The sequence below is a fragment of the Macaca nemestrina genome, chromosome 10 (assembly GCF_043159975.1).
Source record: "Macaca nemestrina isolate mMacNem1 chromosome 10, mMacNem.hap1, whole genome shotgun sequence".
Taxonomy (NCBI): domain Eukaryota; kingdom Metazoa; phylum Chordata; class Mammalia; order Primates; family Cercopithecidae; genus Macaca; species Macaca nemestrina.
This window is the reverse complement of record NC_092134.1, coordinates 23,546,133-23,566,104: the sequence shown is the minus strand read 5'-3', so window position 1 is coordinate 23,566,104 and position 19,972 is coordinate 23,546,133. Positions and strand designations below refer to the sequence as shown.

At 48.9% G+C, this 19,972-nt stretch overlaps 1 protein-coding gene and 1 long non-coding RNA gene across 10 annotated transcripts in view; one reads left to right on the top strand and one right to left on the bottom strand.

Moving 5' to 3' along the window:
- Positions 1-19,972, top strand: part of LOC105493442 (family with sequence similarity 222 member A) — a 55,040-nt gene that overhangs the window by 17,111 nt on the left and 17,957 nt on the right. For 2 of the 7 annotated variants that reach the window (XM_071071154.1, XM_011761092.3), the window contains exons 2-3: positions 4,149-4,303; positions 11,811-11,938. The exons of 1 other annotated variant lie outside the window; for it this stretch is intronic. In XM_071071154.1, the coding sequence (XP_070927255.1) occupies positions 11,857-11,938 (82 nt within the window). In that variant the 5' untranslated portion in view covers positions 4,149-4,303; positions 11,811-11,856. Of the gene's footprint in view, positions 1-4,148; positions 4,304-11,810; positions 13,538-19,972 lie in introns of those variants that run through there. 4 more of the 7 variants (XM_011761091.3, XM_071071155.1, XM_011761093.3 and 1 more) reach the window with 3 other exon arrangements.
- The window catches only part of LOC105493441 (uncharacterized), a 39,575-nt gene continuing 20,927 nt past the window's right edge, over positions 1,325-19,972 (bottom strand). The window contains exons 2-3 of one of the 3 annotated variants that reach the window (XR_011608851.1): positions 3,341-3,493; positions 1,325-2,344 (exon numbers count right to left, since the gene is read on the bottom strand). This is a non-coding gene — a long non-coding RNA (uncharacterized lncRNA). The remainder of the gene's footprint in view (positions 2,345-3,340; positions 3,494-19,972) is intronic. The other 2 variants (XR_011608852.1, XR_011608850.1) reach the window with 2 other exon arrangements.

The window sequence follows — 19,972 nt, the reverse complement described above, 5'->3', positions numbered from 1 at the left end:
CAGAGACCACAGCCTTCTCACTGCTGTACACCCTGGGCAAGCCACACAGTCTGTGGACACAGCCTTCTCACTCAGGGCTGTGGTCACATCACAGTACGAGGATATTTGTTACTCGGTGGTTGAGAGTGCAGGTCTAGAGCCCCCCCCACCAACCCCTGGGGGTAGGGCAAGGGCCACGTCCAGTGGTCATCGTGAAGCTGTGTACAACCCCCTCACACCTATGCTTCTGAGGCTCTGAGTGCAGAGGCTGAGGGCTGGGTGGGAGGAGGTTCTTTCCCCCTCATTACGAAAATCATGTTCATCTTTTAGTATTTGGAAATAAGTCTGACAAAGAAAAATTCAGCCGACATCTAACTGGCCAGAACTAACACTTGGTCCCATGTGGGAACATTCTGCCCAGGTGCTGGGCATTCGGGGAGTGTCTGGCCCCAGGAAGGGCTGCTCTGTGCTAAGCCTATCCTGGGCTACTGGGTGTCACCTGCCCGCCCGCCTGCCTGCCCAGCAGCCCATTGTCTGGCATGTGGGGGCGCGGAGCAGCCGTTGTTCTGCGCACATCTGATCCCGTCTTTTCCACATCAGATCATTTGTAACCGTCACCAGGCAATCGGGCCCATTGCTGATTCCATCTCGGCTTTGTGCTGTCACAGCCGTTTTTCTGCGCCGGGCTGATTTTGAAAGGAGACCCATCCTCTGGGCCCACTTTTCAGAAGGAGGGGAGGTGGGTGGGGGGAGCTGTGTGTGTGTGTGTGTGTGTGTGTGTGTGTATATGCAGGACACATTCCCCACACACATGTATACACACACAAACACATTCCACTGCTACATCTCATCACCTAGAGTAGAATTTGGAATAAGGTAGATGGATAAGGGCCTCAGGCCAGGCCCGTTATCCCCACCTCTGTCCCTGACCACCTGCCAGAGAGTGCCTACTGTGTGCCCCATCGTGCAGACACAGTAGAACCTGCACTCTGGTGGAAGAGACAGGCACTAACCACTCATCAAGATAATTTTGGAGCAGTCATGACAGTGAAGGAACTGCTGTGGTGACGGGACAGTGGCCAGGGCAGAAGGTTGCCAGCTTGACCAGGTGGTCAAGGAGGGTCTCTCAGAGGAGGTGATGTTTGAGCTGAGGTGTGAATGGGAAACGGAGCTGGCATGGAGAGTGGGGGAGGGGTGTGCACTGGGGACAGTGTGGTGTTGCACTGTCCACAGGTGGCATTGAGCGTTTGCAGTGAGACAAGTCTGAACTGAACTGAGATGTCCTATTGGCGTAAAATTCATCCCAGGTTTCAAAGACTTAGAATAAAAATAAGAACATAAAATATCTCAGGAATTAATTTTAATATCGATTACACATTGAAGTGATACTATTTTGGATCTATTGGGTGAAATAAAATATATTATTAAATTTAATTTCCTCTGTTACTGCTAGAAAATTTACAAGTACATATGAGGCTCCTGTTATTACATATTTCTATCAGACAGCAGTGGTGTAGGGTATTTAGGTAGAGGGAAAACCGTAAGTGCAAAGGCCCTGGGGTGGGGCCGGTGTTGGCCTGTGAGAGGACCAGAAAGAAAGCCAGTGTGTCTGAGCAGAATCAGCACGGGACAGGGACAGTGCAGATACACATCGGGAAAGGGATTCACACAGGTCCTTCAAGGATGTTGTTAGAAATGCCACGGAAGACTGGCGGAATGGCTCATACCTATAATTCCAGCACTTAGGGAGGCTGGGGTAAGAAGATTGCTTGAGGCCAGGAATTCGAGACCAGCTTGGGCAACATAGCGAGATCCCATGTCTACAAAAAATAATGAGCTGGGTGGGGTGGTGCCAGACTGTAGTCCCAGCTGCTTGAGAGGCCGAGGCAGGAGGATCACTTGAGCCCAGGAGTGAGCTGCAGTGAGCCATGATCATGCCACCGTACCCCAGCCTGGGTGACAGGGCAAGACCCCATCTCTAAAAAAGAAACAAAATGCCACGGAAGCCAGTAAGTGAGCTCTAAGCAGGAGAGATGTGTGCTACACACAGAAAGGCTTGGTCTGGCTCCCATGGGGTAGAGCAATTGGTGGCAGGGGAACGATGGGGCACAGGGACGGGCAGGAATCTGTTGTAGAAGAGTCACTGCCGGGACCTGCTGGTGAATTGGCTCCACCGGATCTGGCTCTGCAGAAAGCTCACTGCTTCCTTGGCTCCTGGATTTCCAAGCCGCTGGGGCTTCCTGTCTCTCCCCACGACCCGTCTCCACCTCCCCAGCAGCTGTTCCCTGTCATGTCAGTGCATTTACAATGAGCGCCAGTCTCCTGTCTCCAGGTGGTCAGAGGTTGAAATCCCTTTTGAAAAGTTCTTTAAAAAAAAAAAGAAAAGAAAAAAAGAAGTGATGCTAGTTCATTGTGGAAAAATTAGAGATACAGAGAAGCACAAAGAAGAAAAAGAAAATTCCCCAGAGTTAACCATCAGTCGCTAGGCTATGACGGGGAGGGGGTTGAACCCAGGCGGTCTGGCTCCAGCACTTTCTAAATCAGAGTGCCTGTGGCCGGATGACATGGAGGGAGCTCCCTGACCATAGGAGGAGTTAGAGACATGACGCCCCTCTACCCTCACTCACAGAAGAGGTGGAAAGCTGGAGACTAGTCCACATATAGGTGGTGAGTGGCGTTTGACTCTTGGAGATTTAAATAAAACAAATATTGAGAGAGCTCATGAACTCTGGGATGTGGAGTGATGGCGCTGTCATTTGGGCCGAGTGTCCTGTCCTGTTTCCTAACCCCTGCCTCGAAGGCTCCGTTCATATCTGCCCCAGCCTGACCCCCAGAAGCATCTACTGATCTTAGCATTGGGCTAAAAGCTAAGGCCAGCCCCTGCCTGTCACTTTTGACCACTCTCCTCCCCTGACCTGGGCCACTCTCATCTTTTAAACACTCTTGGGCCATTCTTGCACACAGACCCGGTCTTCTTCCTCCCCGTCCCTTGCGACCTGAATCCTCAAACCCGTCTGGCCCAGGCCAACCTCTTCCGTGGGACTTTCTTGCCTGCTCCACCAACCAACCAGCCCCGTGGCCCTGGATAGCTCCTTTCCCTCTCTGTTTCCTTGCGGGTACAGCGCCAATCATCTCTTTCTCCCGGTTGTGGCGTAGGTTACGTGAGGTGATGTCTGTAAAGTACTGAGCCCATGGAGAACACTAAAAATAAAAGCTAGCTCTTATTATTGCTCTTACTATTAGATTTTTCTCCTTCCCTGTTGCCTGCTTTAACCCTGAACTGTGGGTGCAGGGACTGGGGGAATAGGTAGGAGGAAGGCTGGAGATACCGGGCCCCTCCCATCTCCACTGTGGGTCCTACCTTTGCCCGTTGCACACAGTGTTCCATTTTCCGGGATCCCAGTGTCATCTGGTGGCATCCCTCCTTCCCTCTTTTGGTCTCCATTTCCATGTTGTTTCTCCAGAGATTCTAGGACCACCTCTAAAAAAAAAAAACTGGGCGGGGGGCTTTCGGCTGAGCTCCCAGCCCCATTATGGCATCGTAGTACTGAAGCTGTTCAGTATCAATTCTCAGATCTCCCCACTCCCTCTTTGCTGGAAGGTGACGATGGAGTCTTACTTGACTGACAATTTTAATTAAAGAGCCAAGGCTGGAACTGGGAGAACAGAGGCTCAGCCTGCCCCTGCTCCAAACTTCGCACCTTGGGATCTCTGGCTCTCCGGAAAGAGTAAAACTGCCCCTCAGAGGTCTGTGGCTCTGGGAGAGGGCCAGCCAGGCCCGTTGCCAGTGGCAGTGACTGCCCCTCCTCCCAGCACCTTCTCTGAGTCCCTGTCCTGAACCAGCACTAGTGCAGAGGAAACAGATCTCCCCGCCGTGAGGTTGGTGGGGGGTCCCTGCCTGGCCCTGCATAGATGAGGTGCTCTCAATGACTCACCAGGAGGGTTTGCTCTCCAGCAGCCTGGAGCTCCTTCATGTTCTCTATTTGCTCCTCTCTCAAGTCTCCATGTGGTGGCCTGTGCAGTCCCTTCTGTGGGATCCTCCCCTTTCGCTGGCTTTTTCCTACTTACCTGTTAATAACAACTGTAAACAGTGCTAACAACGGGTACCACTTAGGCAGCTACCACAAGGACCCTGGCACTTTGTTGTAAGGAATTAACCCCTTTTGCAGATGCGGAAACTGCGGCTCAGAGAGGAGGGAGGGATTTGCCCAAGCTCACAGAGTTAAGTTATAAAGCTCACACATCCGGATGTGAAGTCGGGGACAGACACTGTCTGAGGCAGCTGGTGTGTCCTTCCATCTTGACCCTCCCACCACCAGGCCAGGTAGGGTGACCCCATCATGGCCACCGCTTGTCTCCCTGCCTTGTGATTACCCCTCTGATGCCTCCCATCCACTCAGGGTCTGTCACTACCCCAGCATCTAGCACAGGGCCTGCCCTGGCACATAGTTGGTGCTTAATCTGTCATGCCATCCCCAGTGGTTGGAGTGCTGACGGAGGCACATTGCAGTTGTCAGTTCCCATGGCGACTGACATCACTACGCTCTCAGGCTGTGCCCTGCCCCTTTCTCCAGGGCTCCTGCGCTGGGAGCTGGCCGTGGTGCTGACAGGCCCAGGAATGGCCACCCACCCCCAGACCCCAGCCCTGTGTCCCAGTAGGACACTTCCTGAGGCCCGCCCTGCCCCGACTCGCCAGGACAGCCTCTTGCCCATCCTTTGTTCAGGAGACATTTTCCTGAGGGCCCCTGTGCTCAGCTATAGCACCTTGAACCCATAGAGGAAGGATCAAGGAGAGCCACATGGGACTCCAGTCATTTGATGATTCATCAAACATTTATTATGCACCTTGTATGTCTTGGAGAAGCCCTCAGGAACCCGGACTCCAATTGAAGGTCGAGTAGAGTTTTAAGGGGTAGAGAGCCAGGAAGAATTGCTCAAAAGCCCTTTCTGGCTCTTGGGATTGCATGGGCAAAAGCCTGCAAGCGTGCCGGTGAGAGGCTTGTGCAGAGGGAAGCCCACCTCAGGATTCTGGCTGCCAGCCAGAACTGGTGGTTGTCACTTTACTTTTTGGTCTCCCCTTTGGCTCAGAACTACTGGCATCTCTGGCTCCAGTGCCCAGCCCAGAACCAGGCACAATGGAGGGGTGTTGGAGCCAGGCAGGGGATTGGCATCTTTGTCCTGGGAACCAAAGAGCCAGGTATGCTCTGTGACCAGATTCGCAGCATTTTAGAGAGCCCCTGGCCTGCTGGTGGGCAGGGGGTGGATACAGTGGTAATCCTGGCAGAAGATGAGGCCTCTTATTCAAGGGGACAGTCCCTCCCCAACCCCAACCTTAAAAAAAAAAAAAAAAGTAAAAATCCCCTTCTGGTGCTAAGGCCCAAATGGCAGTGGGAAATAATCACTTTTCACAGGCCCCTTATCCACAGCCAAGCCCTGTGCCAGTTTAATCAGCAGTGCCGGTGTGACTTGAAGAATCCCCGGCTTGAGAGATCAGGAGAGGGGTTAAAGAAAATTACCCTCGCCTCCTCCATGCTAATGTAATCTCTAACCAGATCTGCCTAGCCGCAGCTCAAATTGCTTTTTAGATTAACATTTAATTATTAACAGGGTCCCTTGGAAGGCCTCCGGCTCAGAACAGAGATGGGGGAGGGAGCTGCAGGAGGGAGGTGGGGATGGGCTTCCACTCTGGCTGCCTTGCTGAGACAAGTGGGGTGGGAGAGAGAGGAAGGAGCAAGGGAGAGGGGTCAGGAAGGGAGAAAGAAAGCAGGAAGGAGAAGGGAGGCATCAGGACAGGAGGCAGATGGAGCTAGGGACAGGGATGTAGACAGAGGAGAGGAAAGAGACAGACAGTGGATCTTCCTATCGTGGGATCCCCACAGGGGGTTGGGGGAAGCTTGCACCTAGATTCCTGAGGACATTCCTGGGCTGGGCAAGGGTCCCTCCACTCTTCTGGCCAGAAGCAGGTTTACTGCCCCTCGCTATTTAGAGAGGACTGGACTTTCTGGGGCTTTCTTCTTGTTCAGCTCATGGTGCTAGGGACCAACACAGAGAAGTGACCCATTTAGGGCCACATCACCAGGGTCTGACCCCAGTATTCCCAGTCCAGCATTCATTCTCTTCCCTGGGCCCTGGGCCTCCCACCACCACTTCAGGCTCCTGTCTGCCTTTGGGGCAGGCTGCGTGGCCAGGCAGCGTGAAGAGACTTGAATTACAGCCAAAGGGATGGAAGTGAGAACTGCGAGAGGGCTCCCTCACCACCCACCTATCCTGCCACCACCCCCAGGAAGGCTGCAAGGCCCTGAGGAGTGGCCGGCATCTCATTCATTTCCTGAAAGGAAATTCAGAGTCTGAACCATCTACTCTACTCCTTGCATGAACTGCCGAGTTTTGCCAGCTTCCTGTCTTGTCCCTGCTTGAGATTCTAAGTCCCTCAAAGACAAGAGCTACATCTAGAGCCCCTTTGTGTGCCCACAGGTCAGGGACCGCCCCACGCCTTGCACACAGCTGGATTGTTTGAAAAATAAATGGTTGCATCCTCTTATGTCCAAGCTAGATGGCCCTCGTACTATCAGCTGATCCATTCCCCATAAAGGTTCATTTGGGAAACAGACTCAGAGAGGTGCTATGACTTCTCCAGGTCACCCAGCCAGTGAGAGCCCCAGTTATCACTGTGCCCCTGCCTGGCAGGTACAACCCAGAGTCCTCTGGGGCCAGCTCTCTTCTCTGAACTAGTCCTGTTGGACACCAGGAAGGGCCTGGCATGACCTTCCCCTCCAGGTCACAGCTAGGCTTTGGCCTTGAATGGAGCCACAGAAGCCAGGTAGGTAGCTCTAGGGATTGGAGGTGGAGGAGGAGATGGGGGCTCAGAGGGGCACAGCCCATGGCTTTCCCGGGGTCACAGCCTCAGGGCCCTGCTGTGAAGTCAGGTGTGTCCTCCTATTCTGCCTTGGGGTCAGCCCAGGCTGGCAAGGGGCAGACTGCTGACCTGCGGACACGTGAGGGAAAGTTCCAGATGCCTGCCACATCAAGAAAATGCTGGAGGCAGAGAGAGGTCAAGATCATTCATTTTAATGGGAGGTCAGTTCTGGCTAGATGTTCCTTTCTGGCAGGACGCTTTGAGTAATTTCTGTTCTCCCAGTACATGGCACAGGGCTGGCACCCAAAAGATGTTTGGGAAGTGTTTGCTGCCTAAATGAATGAATGGGTGGGTAAGAAGCAAGGCCTGGGCTTTACTCACCTCAGTGTTGTTCTGCCCAATGCCGGCCTCATGAGTTGCGCTCCTTGAATGTTTATGGGATGAATAAGTGGACTCTGGGAGCCCTTCCCCTCCTCTCACCCCTTGCTTCTGTGATCCCTCCCACAGTAGAATCAAAATGGATTTGGGTCCTGGGGAGAAGTAGACCCTTGTTTCCATCCCTTCCTGCCCAGCTGACTGGGAGCTGAGGGCTGACGGGCGCCCAACCACAATGGAACTGCTGGACAGTGTGGGGCTGAGGGTCTGACTGGCGCTGGCATCCTTGGGCTCTGCTATCTAAAAGCTGTGTGACCTTGCACAAATTGCTTCCCCTCTCTCTGGCCATTTCCTAAGCTGTGAAATGGGGCCACAGAGGCCACGAGGAGGAGGTGCATGGGCTTGGCACGAGGTCAGTCAATACATGCTGACTGTATTGAGCCCCAATTCCATGCTGACTGTACTGAGCCCCCAATTGCATGTTGCTGTTTCAGAGCTTCCCCTCCCACTGACCCGTGGGCTCCCTGATGCCCCCTGCAGCCAGACAGGCAAGGGCAAGATGACAAAAGGCAGGCAGGGCCCAACGCCCCAATTCCCTATTCTTTCCATAAAAATAGAGACAGCCTTCTCTCATTCATTGTTCTGCTAAGGCGAGCATCACAGACTCAATTCCTCCTCGGACCTGGAAAGTTCCTTCCTTCCTTTCCCCTCCCCTGTCACATTTCCTTTATCTAAATCCTCAGCTATGAAAGGACACATCGACAGCTGGGGGCGTTATCTGGTGGAGGGGACCTTTTCCTGGGTGTCTCCGAGATAAGGCGTCTTATCAGCCCCCATGTCAGGGAAGGTGCCAAGCATTCTAATCATTGAGGCATGCGACATTTTCCCCCTCCCTGCTCCCCTCCTTTTTTATTAAAGTCACAAAAGACCTTGAGCTTATAAACAGTCTGATTTGCAGATAGGGTTTCAAAATGAACAGCACTCCCTGGATGGTGCTTGGCCAGGGGGGTAATGAGTCCAGGTGGGGGCTCTGAGAGGCTGGCCTCCGGCAGATGGGATGATGCCAGGCAGGGAGGGGGCAAGGTAGAGTCACAGAAAGAACATGAGTGTCTTAGGCATATGCCTCAGTCCTGTCCCTGCCTTGCTGTGTGACCTTGTTTGGGACACTTGGCTTCTCTGGGCCTAGGTCACTTTATTGGACAATAACCAATTCATTGATTCAGCCATTCATTCAACACTTTTTATTAAATGATTATTCTTGCCAGGCACTGGGGAGAGACAGACAAACAACACACGGTCCCTACCCCTGAGAAACACAGTCCAGTGGAGGGAGAGAGATGTGAAAGTTGGCAGTTACACCTCGGTGTGATTAGAGCAGAAATGCTGGATATCTAGAGGAAGGGACGGGTGAGCAAGGGTCTGAAGACGGATCTGAGTTCGAATGGATCAGGGTCATGGTGCCATAGGCAGGAGAACCAGCAGGGACAGAGGACTGGAGGTGTGAGGCAGCCTGGCTGGAAGGAGGGCCAGGGGTAGCCGTGAGAGAGATGAGGTGTGGTGGGCAAAGAGGGCTGGGCTCCACGCTGGGGCCAGAGAGGTTTTAAGGCCAAGGAGGGGGATTTGACTGTCTTGGTTGCAGATGATAGGGATGATACAGGAGTTGGAGGTGGTGGTCCCCTCTCCACTTCCCTTCTAGGACACCCCACTACCCTGCCACGTGCCCCCAATGGCAGGACACAGGGTTCCTGGAAGAATGGGCAGTGAGTTGGGGGAACTGGGGGTGCGGAGAGAAAAACGTCCCTCTTCTTCAAGTGAAGAGCATCTCTCAGGCTGCCTGTAGCCCTCCAGAAGCAAGGAATGGGAGGATGCAGGCAACTGCCTGGTGAAGCTGAGCAAAAGCTGAGGCCTACACTTGGACACCATTGCACCCTGGAAACCCCCGTGCCCTGAGCTCAGTCGGGTGACCTCTCTCAGCTCCAGAACTGCCTAGCATCCACCATAAGAGCACCTGACAACCAAAGCCCCCCTGGGAAGGTAGCTGATGGGGTACCAGGAGGCTCCGGAATAGGCGACCTGCCCCTCCCCCAACAACTGCAGCCCCCAGCCCACCCTTTTTCACCTGCAAAGCATGTGGAATGTATGGCCCAAGGGGCACTAGGGCACATAGAGAAGGGCTGGACTTCTGGACCGCTGGCACCGGGTAAAAGGCTGGAGATAGGACTGGGCATGGCCAGGACTCTGGAAGAAAGTGACCTGGGAGTACCCATAGGGATCATGGAGCCACTGTTACAGGCCAGAGAGGGTCATTAGGCCAGCCGGGGTCACACAGCATGTGCTGGGAGTCAGGGAGGTTCCAGGCTTCCAACCCAGGTTTCCACAGGGCACCAGCCTCTGATCTCCCTCCTTACTGGCCTGGGTGCGGCCAAGCTTAGTGGTGAGGGGGTAAGTGCACCCAGCCACTCCCTGCCTGGCAGCCCTTGCAGGCCACTGTCCCCTGTGGCTTGAGTTTCCCATCTGTGGAGAGAGAGGTCTTGGACTGGCTTTCTCTGGATCTCCCTCCTTTCCTCTAACCCATATGTCAGCGGCGAGAGATGGACTCTGCACTGGAGCAGGAGCCACAGAAAGAGGCTGGGCAAGGGTGAGGGAGGCCGTCACAGGCCTCTTACCTTCCAGGTTGCACACGATTGTGAATCCCCATAGACCACCTGTGTGTGCGTGAGAGGGTGCCTATAAGTGCAGAGGAACATGCCATGCAGCAAACACATATGTACATAGGTGAGTGTGTACCAGAGTGTGTGTGCACACCCAGCCCTCCCTGTCCACATGCACAGCGTGTCCTCCAGGGCTGGTGTCCAAGGCTGTGGTGATGGTGGGCCCGAGTCAGGCCTGCTCCCGCCACCTGCTCACGTCCCACGTCCCCGAGGAGAAGAGCAGCACTGCCTTCCTGCAGTCAAGGACTTTCATCCCTGCAATAAGCCCCACTTCATTCCCTTTTTAAACTGTATAATTTCTGCCTGATTGTAATGGCCTATTTTAAAATTACCAGAAATCAAAGCCGGGAAGTGGATACTGCAGCTTTTATTGCGTCTCTGTGTTAAGGCTGGCGACTGGGGAGGGGGCGGTGAGAATCACCTCCCTCCCCTCCATCCCCCACTTTCTCTCTGTCTCTCGCTCTTTTTTTTTTTTTTTTTTTGAGACAGTAATAGGAGAAAATTGGTTTTGAAACTGAATAAAAGTCCCTTTCAGAGGAAATCATTTCTTTCAGGGTACCTTTGCTGAAAGTAAAATAGGGCATAATGAAAGGTGGTTACGCGATTGTCTTTCATTTACCGAGAGGCCAGGACAGACGGGAGGCTGCAACCGTCTCCGGGAAATACAAGATTGGAATAATTGCGCCGTAACAAGGAGCTTGTTGTGAAATTAGTATCTTAAGAAAGTAGTGAAAAAAGGCTTTTCCTCATGAATACTTCATTATTAGAAGAAAGCGGCAGAATTTAGGACTCCAGACACCTGTTCAGTATTAAATAACTTCCCTTTCTTCCCCTTCAGCACACACCCCCTCTGCTTTCTTTTTTAAAACCAACATGAAGATTGAGGTGACCTAGCTTGGCTGCTCAGGACTGGGGGGGGTGGTCAGGAGGTGGCGGGGACAGGGTGCCCAGGTGGATGGACATCAGGGGTGTCCAAGGTTGCACTTACCCTGAGACCTGCCTTCTCCTTAGCAAGAAGGGAGGAAGGGACCTCTAGGTAAGCTCTCACCACCACGCTCCCATGGGGGCCTCACAAGCAGACCCACTCTGACCCTGCCGCTCAGGGGCTTCGGGCTCTCAGGAATGTGCCTGGGCGTCCTGAAACGTTCTCTGCAGGAGAGTGGGTTTGGGGAAGCTGAAGGCGAGTGTCCATGTGAATGTCAGGCTCTGGCTGTGGGGGGAGGTACCACACGGGCCTGTGTGCAGCCACATCTGAGCTGCTGCCCTGAGGGGCACAGGCCTCTGCCCTTCCCATTCAGGGTAAGGAACTTAGGCAGCGACAGGGATCTCAGGTCAGAGCAGCCTTGGTGGCCCATGAGGGCTGGGCTCAGGGTGCAGGGGGCTGTGAGGATACTCTGGGCGGGAGGACAGACCAGTACTGCAGTAAGCTGGGACACCCCATACCCACTGGCATTTCCCGAGCACCCCTCTCTGTAGACGCCCAGGATGACCAGGTGGGGTCTTCAGGCTGACTTGCTTACAGGGGGCCACCACCAGCTGGAAGGACAGCCTACTGCGGGGCATGGCGGGAGTGAGGATCTGACCCAGTTGGGGGCATCAAGGCAGGCCCCAGAGCAGGTGACCCATACGCCAGCAGGGCCAGGGCATGTCTGATCCATCAGCCCAGCCCACACTCAAGAGCCCTGGATTGTCCCTTCCCGTGAGGCCACGGATGGGCCTTTTGATGCCTCAGGCCTTGGTCCCCTCATTGGTCAAATAAGGGAAAAGGGTGTCTGCTTTGAGAGTCTCTGATGTTCTTCAGGGTTTCAGAGAGACTCCCAGTGGGGAATGGGGGGAGGCGAACATGGAGCAGCCCCCAAGTGACAGAGCACCCCATCTTCCTCCTGCAGGGACCCTGCCGCAGAGCGTGCCCCACTGGGGACCCCCAGCTCAGCCATGCTGGCCTGTCTGCAGAGGACCCAGAACCCCCCGGGCCAACACCTGGCCCGCCCGAGCAAGAGCCTGGAGCTGCGCAAGTGTGAGTAGGATGCCTCCCCAGCCTTTGCAGGGCAGGTCGCGGGCAGAGAATGCCATTTACCCCCGAGGACATTCACCCACCATGGCCCTGTCGGAAAGTCGGTATGCTCTCTTAGGCCCCCAGGCCTTGGCCGCGGCTGTGCTGCCTTCCTGGTCTCGCTCTCCAAAATGACACCCACTCCTTTGGCCAGCTCCCGTGGAGCAAGACTGTCAACTCTGGCTTGACCTTCTTCCCAGCAGCCTCTTCTGACCACCACCATCACCATGCCCCAACCCGGCCTCTGCAGCTTCATCACCATTATCTCGCCGTGTCTGTCTCCCTTACCACCATTAAAGTAGGATGACATGGAAACAAAAAATACAGAATGGGGTTCCCGCTTGAGGCCCACCAGCTGTGTGGTCTTGGGCGTTTCCTTCCCTCTCTGGCCTTGCTTTTTCACTGGGAGCTGGACCTGGTGACCAGGGGTCTGTTCTCACTATCTAGGACCAGGATCCCAAACACTCTGATTTGGTTATTTTTAGCTAGCATAATTTCTTTTTTAATGAAGAACTTAGAAATGAGATTTGCATTAAAATCTGGATTTCTAGTATCTCTTGAAAAAAACAAAAACAGAGGCTCTGGTAACATAGGCCTGTGTGCCTGTACTGCAGCCATGACTAGAGCTGAATGACTGCCTCTTTTAAAGGGATGTCTGTCTCCAGGTCACCGCAGTCCCCACCCCTCCCTATTGCTTCTGTCCTATAGCCCAGGATCTGTTGCCGTTTAGCATGATGCTTACGATGTGAAAATATTTTTTCTTTTAAATATTTATCTTTAGACAAGGGAACACATTCATGTTATCCAACACTCGGAGGAAGGAAGGGGTATATAGACAAAAGCCTCCCTCTGAGCCAGACACCCGCCTCCCTCGCGGAGGGAGTCCATGTCGTCAGCTTCCTGGGTGTCCTTCTAGATGTTTTATGGGCGTCCCAGCAAATACGTGTGGACACGCATATTTTACACACTATCCTGCACCTCACTGTTTCCCTTTGTCATCTATTCTGTATATCAGCTTCTAAAGAGCTTCCTCATTCTTTCGCCGCATAGTTTCTCTAGCAGGGGTGGCCCATAATTTATTTGGCCAGTCCTCTATTTAGACTGTAACTGACCTGTTGCCGTTACAAGCAGTGCAGCGGTAAACCCTGGATGTGTCACGAGGATGTGGATAAAACTGCAGGGTACATTTCTGGAAGTGGAAATACCAGGTCAAAGGGATGTGTGTGTGGCATTTTGATAGCTGTGGACTGATGGACATCTTTAGATGGTGTATCTGTGGACACCTCACATTGTGGTGTGAGGGTCTGTTCCCCACCCCTCACCATCACAGCATCATATCACACTTTTAGGTTTTGCTCACCTGAGCAGTGAAAATAGGATCACAGTGTGGGTTTTATTTTGTTTTGTTTTGTTTAGGGAGACAAAGTCTAGCTATGTTGCCCAGGCTAATCTCAAACTCCTGGCCTCACGCCATCCTCCAGCCTCTGCTTCCTGATCAGCTGAGATTACAGGCGTGAGCCACTACACCTGGCTACAGTGTAAACTTAGTTTTATATGAATGAGGTTGAGTATCTTTTTGTGTCTATGCCATTTGTTTTTCCTTTGACTAATCTACTTATCTCCTTGGCTCCTTTTTCTTGGGGGGGTGGGGGGTGGTTTTTGTCCTTTTTGATTTGTAGGAGCTATTTGTATATTTGTATGTGATGGAATCATACCTCTGTGCTATGAGTTGAAGATATTTTCCCCAAATTGGTTGTTTTTGATTCTGCCATGGAGGAGTTTTGTTGGGGAAGTGAGACTTATCCTTTTATGGCCTTTGGATTTTACTTAGAAAGCAAAATTCGGATCATACTTAGAAAGTCCTTCCTCAGGCTGAGATTATTATTTTTTAATTCCCCCAGGTTTCTTATAGATCTTTGATGGTTTTTTTTTTTTTGAGACGGAGTCTCGCTCTGTCGCCCAGGCTGGAGTGCAGTGGCCGGATCTCAGCTCACTGCAAGCTCCACCTCCCAGGTTTACGCCATTCTCCTGCCTCAGCCTCGCGAGTAGCTGGGACTACAGGCGCCCGCCACCTCGCCCGGCTAGTGTTTTGTATTTTTTTTTCGTAGAGATGGGGTTTCACCGTGTTAGCCAGGATGGTCTCGATCTCCTGACCTCGTGATCCGCCCGTCTCAGCCTCCCAAAGTGCTGGGATTACAGGCTTGAGCCACCGCGCCCGGCCTTTGATGGTTTTTAAGAAATGTATGAGGACTGGCGTGGTGGCTCATACCTGTAATCCTAGAACTTTGGGAGGCCAAGGCAGGCGGATCACCTGAGGTCAGGAGTTTGAGACCAGCCTGGCCAATATAGTGAAACCCCATCTCTACTAAAAATACAAAAATTAGCCAGGCATGGTGGCACACGCCTGTAATCCCAGCTGCTCGGGAGGCTGAGGCGGGAGAATCGCTTGAACCCAGGAGGCAGAGGTTGCAGTAAGCCATGATAGCTCCACTGCACTCCAACCTGGGTGACAGAGTGAGACTTGGTCTCAAAAAAAAAAAAAAAAAAAAAAGGTATGATCTCTGTATGACCTATATTTTATTGGGTACAAAGCGTGAGGTATGGATCCAAATACATTCAAGTATCAGTGCAATACTGTTTTAATTATTATGTTGTTTTAAAAAGCCTTATTGAAATATAATTCATATACCATTCACCAATTTGGAATGTACAATTCAATGATTTTTAGTATATTCACAGCATTATGCAGCCATCATCACAGTCAATTTTAGAACATTTTCATCACCTCAAGAAGAAAACCGACACCCATCAGTAGTCACTTCATCTCTCCCCACCAACCCCCTCCCCTTTCTCTACAATTTCCCTATTCTGGACTAGTGACTGACTTTTTTCACTTAGAATAACATAAGTTCATCTGTGTTGCAGCATGTATATATCCAGGTTGAGTAGCCCTTATCGGAAATGCTTGAGACCAAAGTGTTTTGAATTTTGGAAAATCTACATTATACCAGTTGAGCATCTGAAATGCTCCAATGAGCATTTCCTTTGAATGCCATGTCAGCAGTCAAAAACTTGCAGATTTGGGAGCACTTTGGATTTTAGATTTGGGGTGCTCAACCTGTAATACTTTTTTTTTTTTTTTGAGACAGAGTCTCGCTGTTTCCCAGACTGGAGTGCAGTGGCACAATCTTGGCTCACTGCAGCCTCCGCCTGCCAGGTTCAAGCGATTCTCCTGCCTCAGCCTCCCGAATAGCTGGGATTACAGGCACGCACCACCACACTTGGCTAATTTTTGTATTTTTTAGTGGAGATAGGGTTTCACCATGTTGGCCAGGCTGGCCTTGAACTCCTGATTTCAGGTGATCTGCCCACCTTAGCCTCCCAAAGTGGTGGGATTACAGTCATGAGCCACCGTGCCCAGCCATGTAGTACATTTTAGTATTTGGTAGAGGTTGTTGTTCCTTGTTCTCACCCTCTACCCAAATTTCCTTGGCTCTTTTATTATTTTCCTGTCTGAACTATAGAATCAATTTATCTAGGTCAAAACAAAAATCCTATTTGTGTTTCTACCGGGATTGCATTACATTTACAGATGAATTTAGGAAGAAATGACACTTTTATGATGCTGCCTTTCCCACCAAAACATGATACACTTCTTCATGTCTCTCAGGAATGTTTTAACATTTGCCTGGTTGAAATCTTGCACATTGTTTGGTTAAGTTTATTTCTGGATAGTTTAGCTTTTTTAGCTAGTCTTGTCTTCCACAAATGAAGGTTGCTTATATGAAGGCTGTTAAGTTCTGCCACCTTACTGAATTCTTTTATTGTTCCTAACAGTTTTTCAATTTAGGTGCTTGGGTTTTCCAGTTATTCTATCATATGGTTTACAAATGATAAATTTACCCCCTATTTTGTTTTATACCTTAATTTCTTTATTTAATAGTTGACTACTATTTCTGGAACAATGAAACAATAATAGTGGTGATAATAGACATTCTTGCTTTGTAGCTTCTAGATTTTCCCATTAAGCAAATTCTGGCTTTGGGGCAGATAGTTTATCAGGTTAAATAAGTCTCCATCTATTCCTGTTTTGTTGAGGATTTTAAAAATCAAGAATGGAAGGTGAACTTTGCTGAAAGACTTTTCAGTGTTTATGATCACATTTTTTCCCATTTGTGAATTAATATGAATAATAGATTTTTTAATATTGAACTATCCTTGCATTCCAAATTAAACCCCAGTTGGTCATGGTAAATATTTCTTTATAATATACTGCTGGATTGGATTTGTTATTTAGGATTTTTGCCTCAGTCTCGTCAAAGAGATTGTTCTTTGGTTTTCTTTTTTTGGAACAATTTTGTTTGGGTTTTCCTATATTGCACTCACATCATGAAGAAAATAGAGGCTTTCCTTCTTTCTCTTTGCTTTGAACAGTTTAAATAGACATGGAATTATCTGTTCTTAAAAGTTTGGTTGATCCTCCATGAACCTGTTTGGGCTAGTGCAGTTATTTGGGGTGAGTGGGTAGCTCTTTGATAATGCTATTTCTTCACTAATAATTAGTTTGATTGTTCTACTGCTTTTTGAATGATTTTAGTAAATTATGTTTCTCTAGAAAAGCATCCATTTTATCCAGGTCTTCAGATTGACTTGCAGTAGTTTGAACTAAATAATTTTTACAACTCTTAAGTGATGAGTTCACCCTTATTTCTTATATTGTATATTTTGTGCTCTTTTTCCTGTTTTTCTTCATTAGGTTAGTTAGCTAATGATACTATCTATCCCCTTTCCCCAAAGATTCATCTTTAGGATTTATTTATTAGTAATTATCCTTTTCTGGTTTCTAACTCATTAATTTATGCTTTTATCTTTATTAAAACCTTTCTGCTTTTAGTTTTTTTCCCTTAGAGAGTTACATTTTTACATTAATTTTTTTAAAAAAAGGAAAAATTCAGGCTACAAGGCTCTGAGCACTGCTGAATTGTATGTAGTATTTTCATTATTATTATTTTCTAGATATTTTAAATTTTAACCTAAGACTCATTTGAGTCCCACACATCCACTCAAATAGTAGGTGTTTTGTGTGTTTTTTTGTTTGTTGTTTGTTTTGAGATGGAGTTTCGCTCTTGTTGCCCAGGCTGGAGTGCAATGGCATGATCTCGGCTCACTGCAACCTCCGCCTCCTGGGTTCAAGTGGTTCTCCTGCCTCAGCCTCCCGAGTAGCTGGGATTACAGGCTCCTGCCATGATGCCCGGCTAATTTTGTATTTTTAGTGGAGATGGGGTTTCTCCATGTTGGTCAGTCTGGTCTCGAACTCCTGGCCTCAGGTGATTCGCCCATCTCAGCCTCCCAAAGTACTGGGATTATGGGCGTGAGCCACTGCGCCCAGCCTTGTGTTTTACTTCTAGGGTGGTGGTAGTGTTTTTATGATCAGAGAATCTTATCTACTATTTCTACTTTTTAGGAATTTTTTGAAACTTTCTTCATGATATAACCTATGGTAATTGTTGTAAGCTTTGTGGATTTTTTTATGGGGACTTAAAAAGTCACTTTGTTTTCAGGATTCAGTTTGGTGTATACCAATTTTATCTCCCATTAATTAGGCTATTAGGTTTTCTATATCCTTACTTAACTGTCATGGATAGAGAAAGGAACTAGACACCTACTGCTAACATGTTCCTGTCTATGTCTTCTTGTAGCACCTGTATCTTTGGCTTTTTGAATGGTGATGCAATGTTATTTAATGCATAGATATTAATAACCTTAAATCTTCATAGTGAATTATATCCTAAGAGATAAAATTGAATCCAGGCCAAAAAGTCCAGGATTCAATTTTATCTATTAAAATGGTAATCTCTGCCTTTTAAATTCACATTTTTCTTAAAATCTTTGCCAATCCTTTTATTTCAACTTTTCTGAATTACTTTGTTTAGATGTGACTCATATACTATAGAGTTGGATTAAGCTTTGTGGTCCAGTCTGAATGCCCTTTTTTTCTTTTAATAGGAGAGTTAGGCCATTTACATTTATTGATATGACACATGTCTGGTCTTAGTTCAGTCATTTGTGCTTTATTTAAATTGTCCTAAAAAGTCTTTAACCGTGTGATTTGTGTTCTCTGCTTTGTTTTGTGTACCTACTAATCATAAGGAAGGTTAGTGGCTTTTTTCTAGTGGTATAACTATTCTTTAATTCTCTTTTTTTTTTTTTTTTGAGACGGAGTCTCGCTGTGTCACCCAGGCTGGAGTGCAGTGGCCGGATCTCAGCTCACTGCAAGCTCTGCCTCCCGGGTTCACACCATTCTCCTGCCTCAGCCTCCCAAGTAGTTGGGACTACAGGCGCCCACCACCTCGCCCGGCTAGTTTTTTGTATTTTTTTTAGTAGAGACAGGGTTTCACCATGTTAGCCAGGATGGTCTCGATCTCCTGACCTCGTGATCCGCCCGTCTCAGCCTCCTAAAGTGCTGGGATTACAGGCTTGAGCCACCACGCCCGGCCATTAATTCTCTATTTCTTTAGAATAGTATCTATTATTTTCCCTAAGAGGAATAAAACAATGAAATTGGTAGATTTTCTTTTTCTCTCCACAATATTTTTGTAGAGTTCACTTCATATTTTCAAACCTCTATTATCTAACATCAGTTTTAATGATATCTTTTGATTCCAGCTATTAAAGATGAGGATATCAGGCTGGGCACAGTGGTTCACACCTGCAGTCCCAGCACTTTGGGAGGCCAAGGTGGGCAGATCACTTGAAGCCAGGAGTTCGACATAAAGACTAGGATATCAGTCTACTTATAATCCTGTCCCCTTCTTTCCTCCTTCCTTTCTCGTTTGTTATTAGCAATGCTATTACTGTATTGTCAGGGCTTATAACAGAGCATCTGGTATGTCACCACAATCCCCACATTTGTTTCTTTAATAAGAATAGTGCTCACTACCAAATCTTTTGCCTTGGTTCACCCATTGTCTGAAGTTGGTCCTCTAGTATATTCCTTAAGAAGGCCTCATGCGAACAATACTCCTGGAGTTTCTGCACATTCAGAATGGTCTACTTGAGTGAGTTATAAAAAAAAGCAAGTTCCTGGTTCACTTTGTTTGCTTGAGGATTTTGTGGGTTTTGTTCTACTGTCTTCTAATACTGCATGTTGCCATGGAGAAGCTGAGGATTGATTTTCCCACATCTATTTGATTTCGATCTTTCCATATCTTTCATGTACAGTTACTTGACGAGGATGTGTCTTGGAGTTGACCATATAGAGTCTATTTTCCCTGGAACACAGTACTGTGCCCTTTCAGCATGCAGATCTGAGGCTTATATTTTAGTTTCCTTCCTTGGGGACTCCAGTTAAGCACATATTGGCTATCTTTCACCTATCTTCCCTATGTAGCTTTTTCTGATTAGACCTTTCTGACTCATTTTATGTTGCTCACTTTTTTTCCTATGTTTTCTGCACCTTTTTTTTTTTTTTTCTTTTTCCTGTGCTCATTCTATTTCCCTCTTTACTTGGGCAGTAAGCTTTTTTTTTTTTTTTTTTTTTTCCTGCTCTTGTGCATCTTCTTTGTGTTTTTGCTTTATAGAAACAACTGCTTACTAAATTTTTTCCTTTTTTTTTTTTTTTTTTTTTTTTTTTTTTGAGACGGAGTCTGGCTCTGTCGCCCAGGCTGGAGTGCAGTGGCCGGATCTCAGCTCACTGCAAGCTCCGCCTCCCAGGTTTACGCCATTCTCCCGCCTCAGCCTCCTGAGTAGCTGGGACTACAAGCGCCCACCTTGCCCGGCTAGTTTTTTGTATTTTTTAGTAGAGACGGGGTTTCACCGTGTTAGCCAGGATGGTCTCGATCTCCTGACCTCGTGATCCGCCCGCCTCGGCCTCCCAAAGTGCTGGGATTACAGGCTTGAGCCACCGCACCCGGCCTATTTTTTCCTTCTTGATAAAATACTTATCTATGATCTTCATCTGTTCTGTGACTATATCCTTCTGATGAGAAGTGTTTTTGG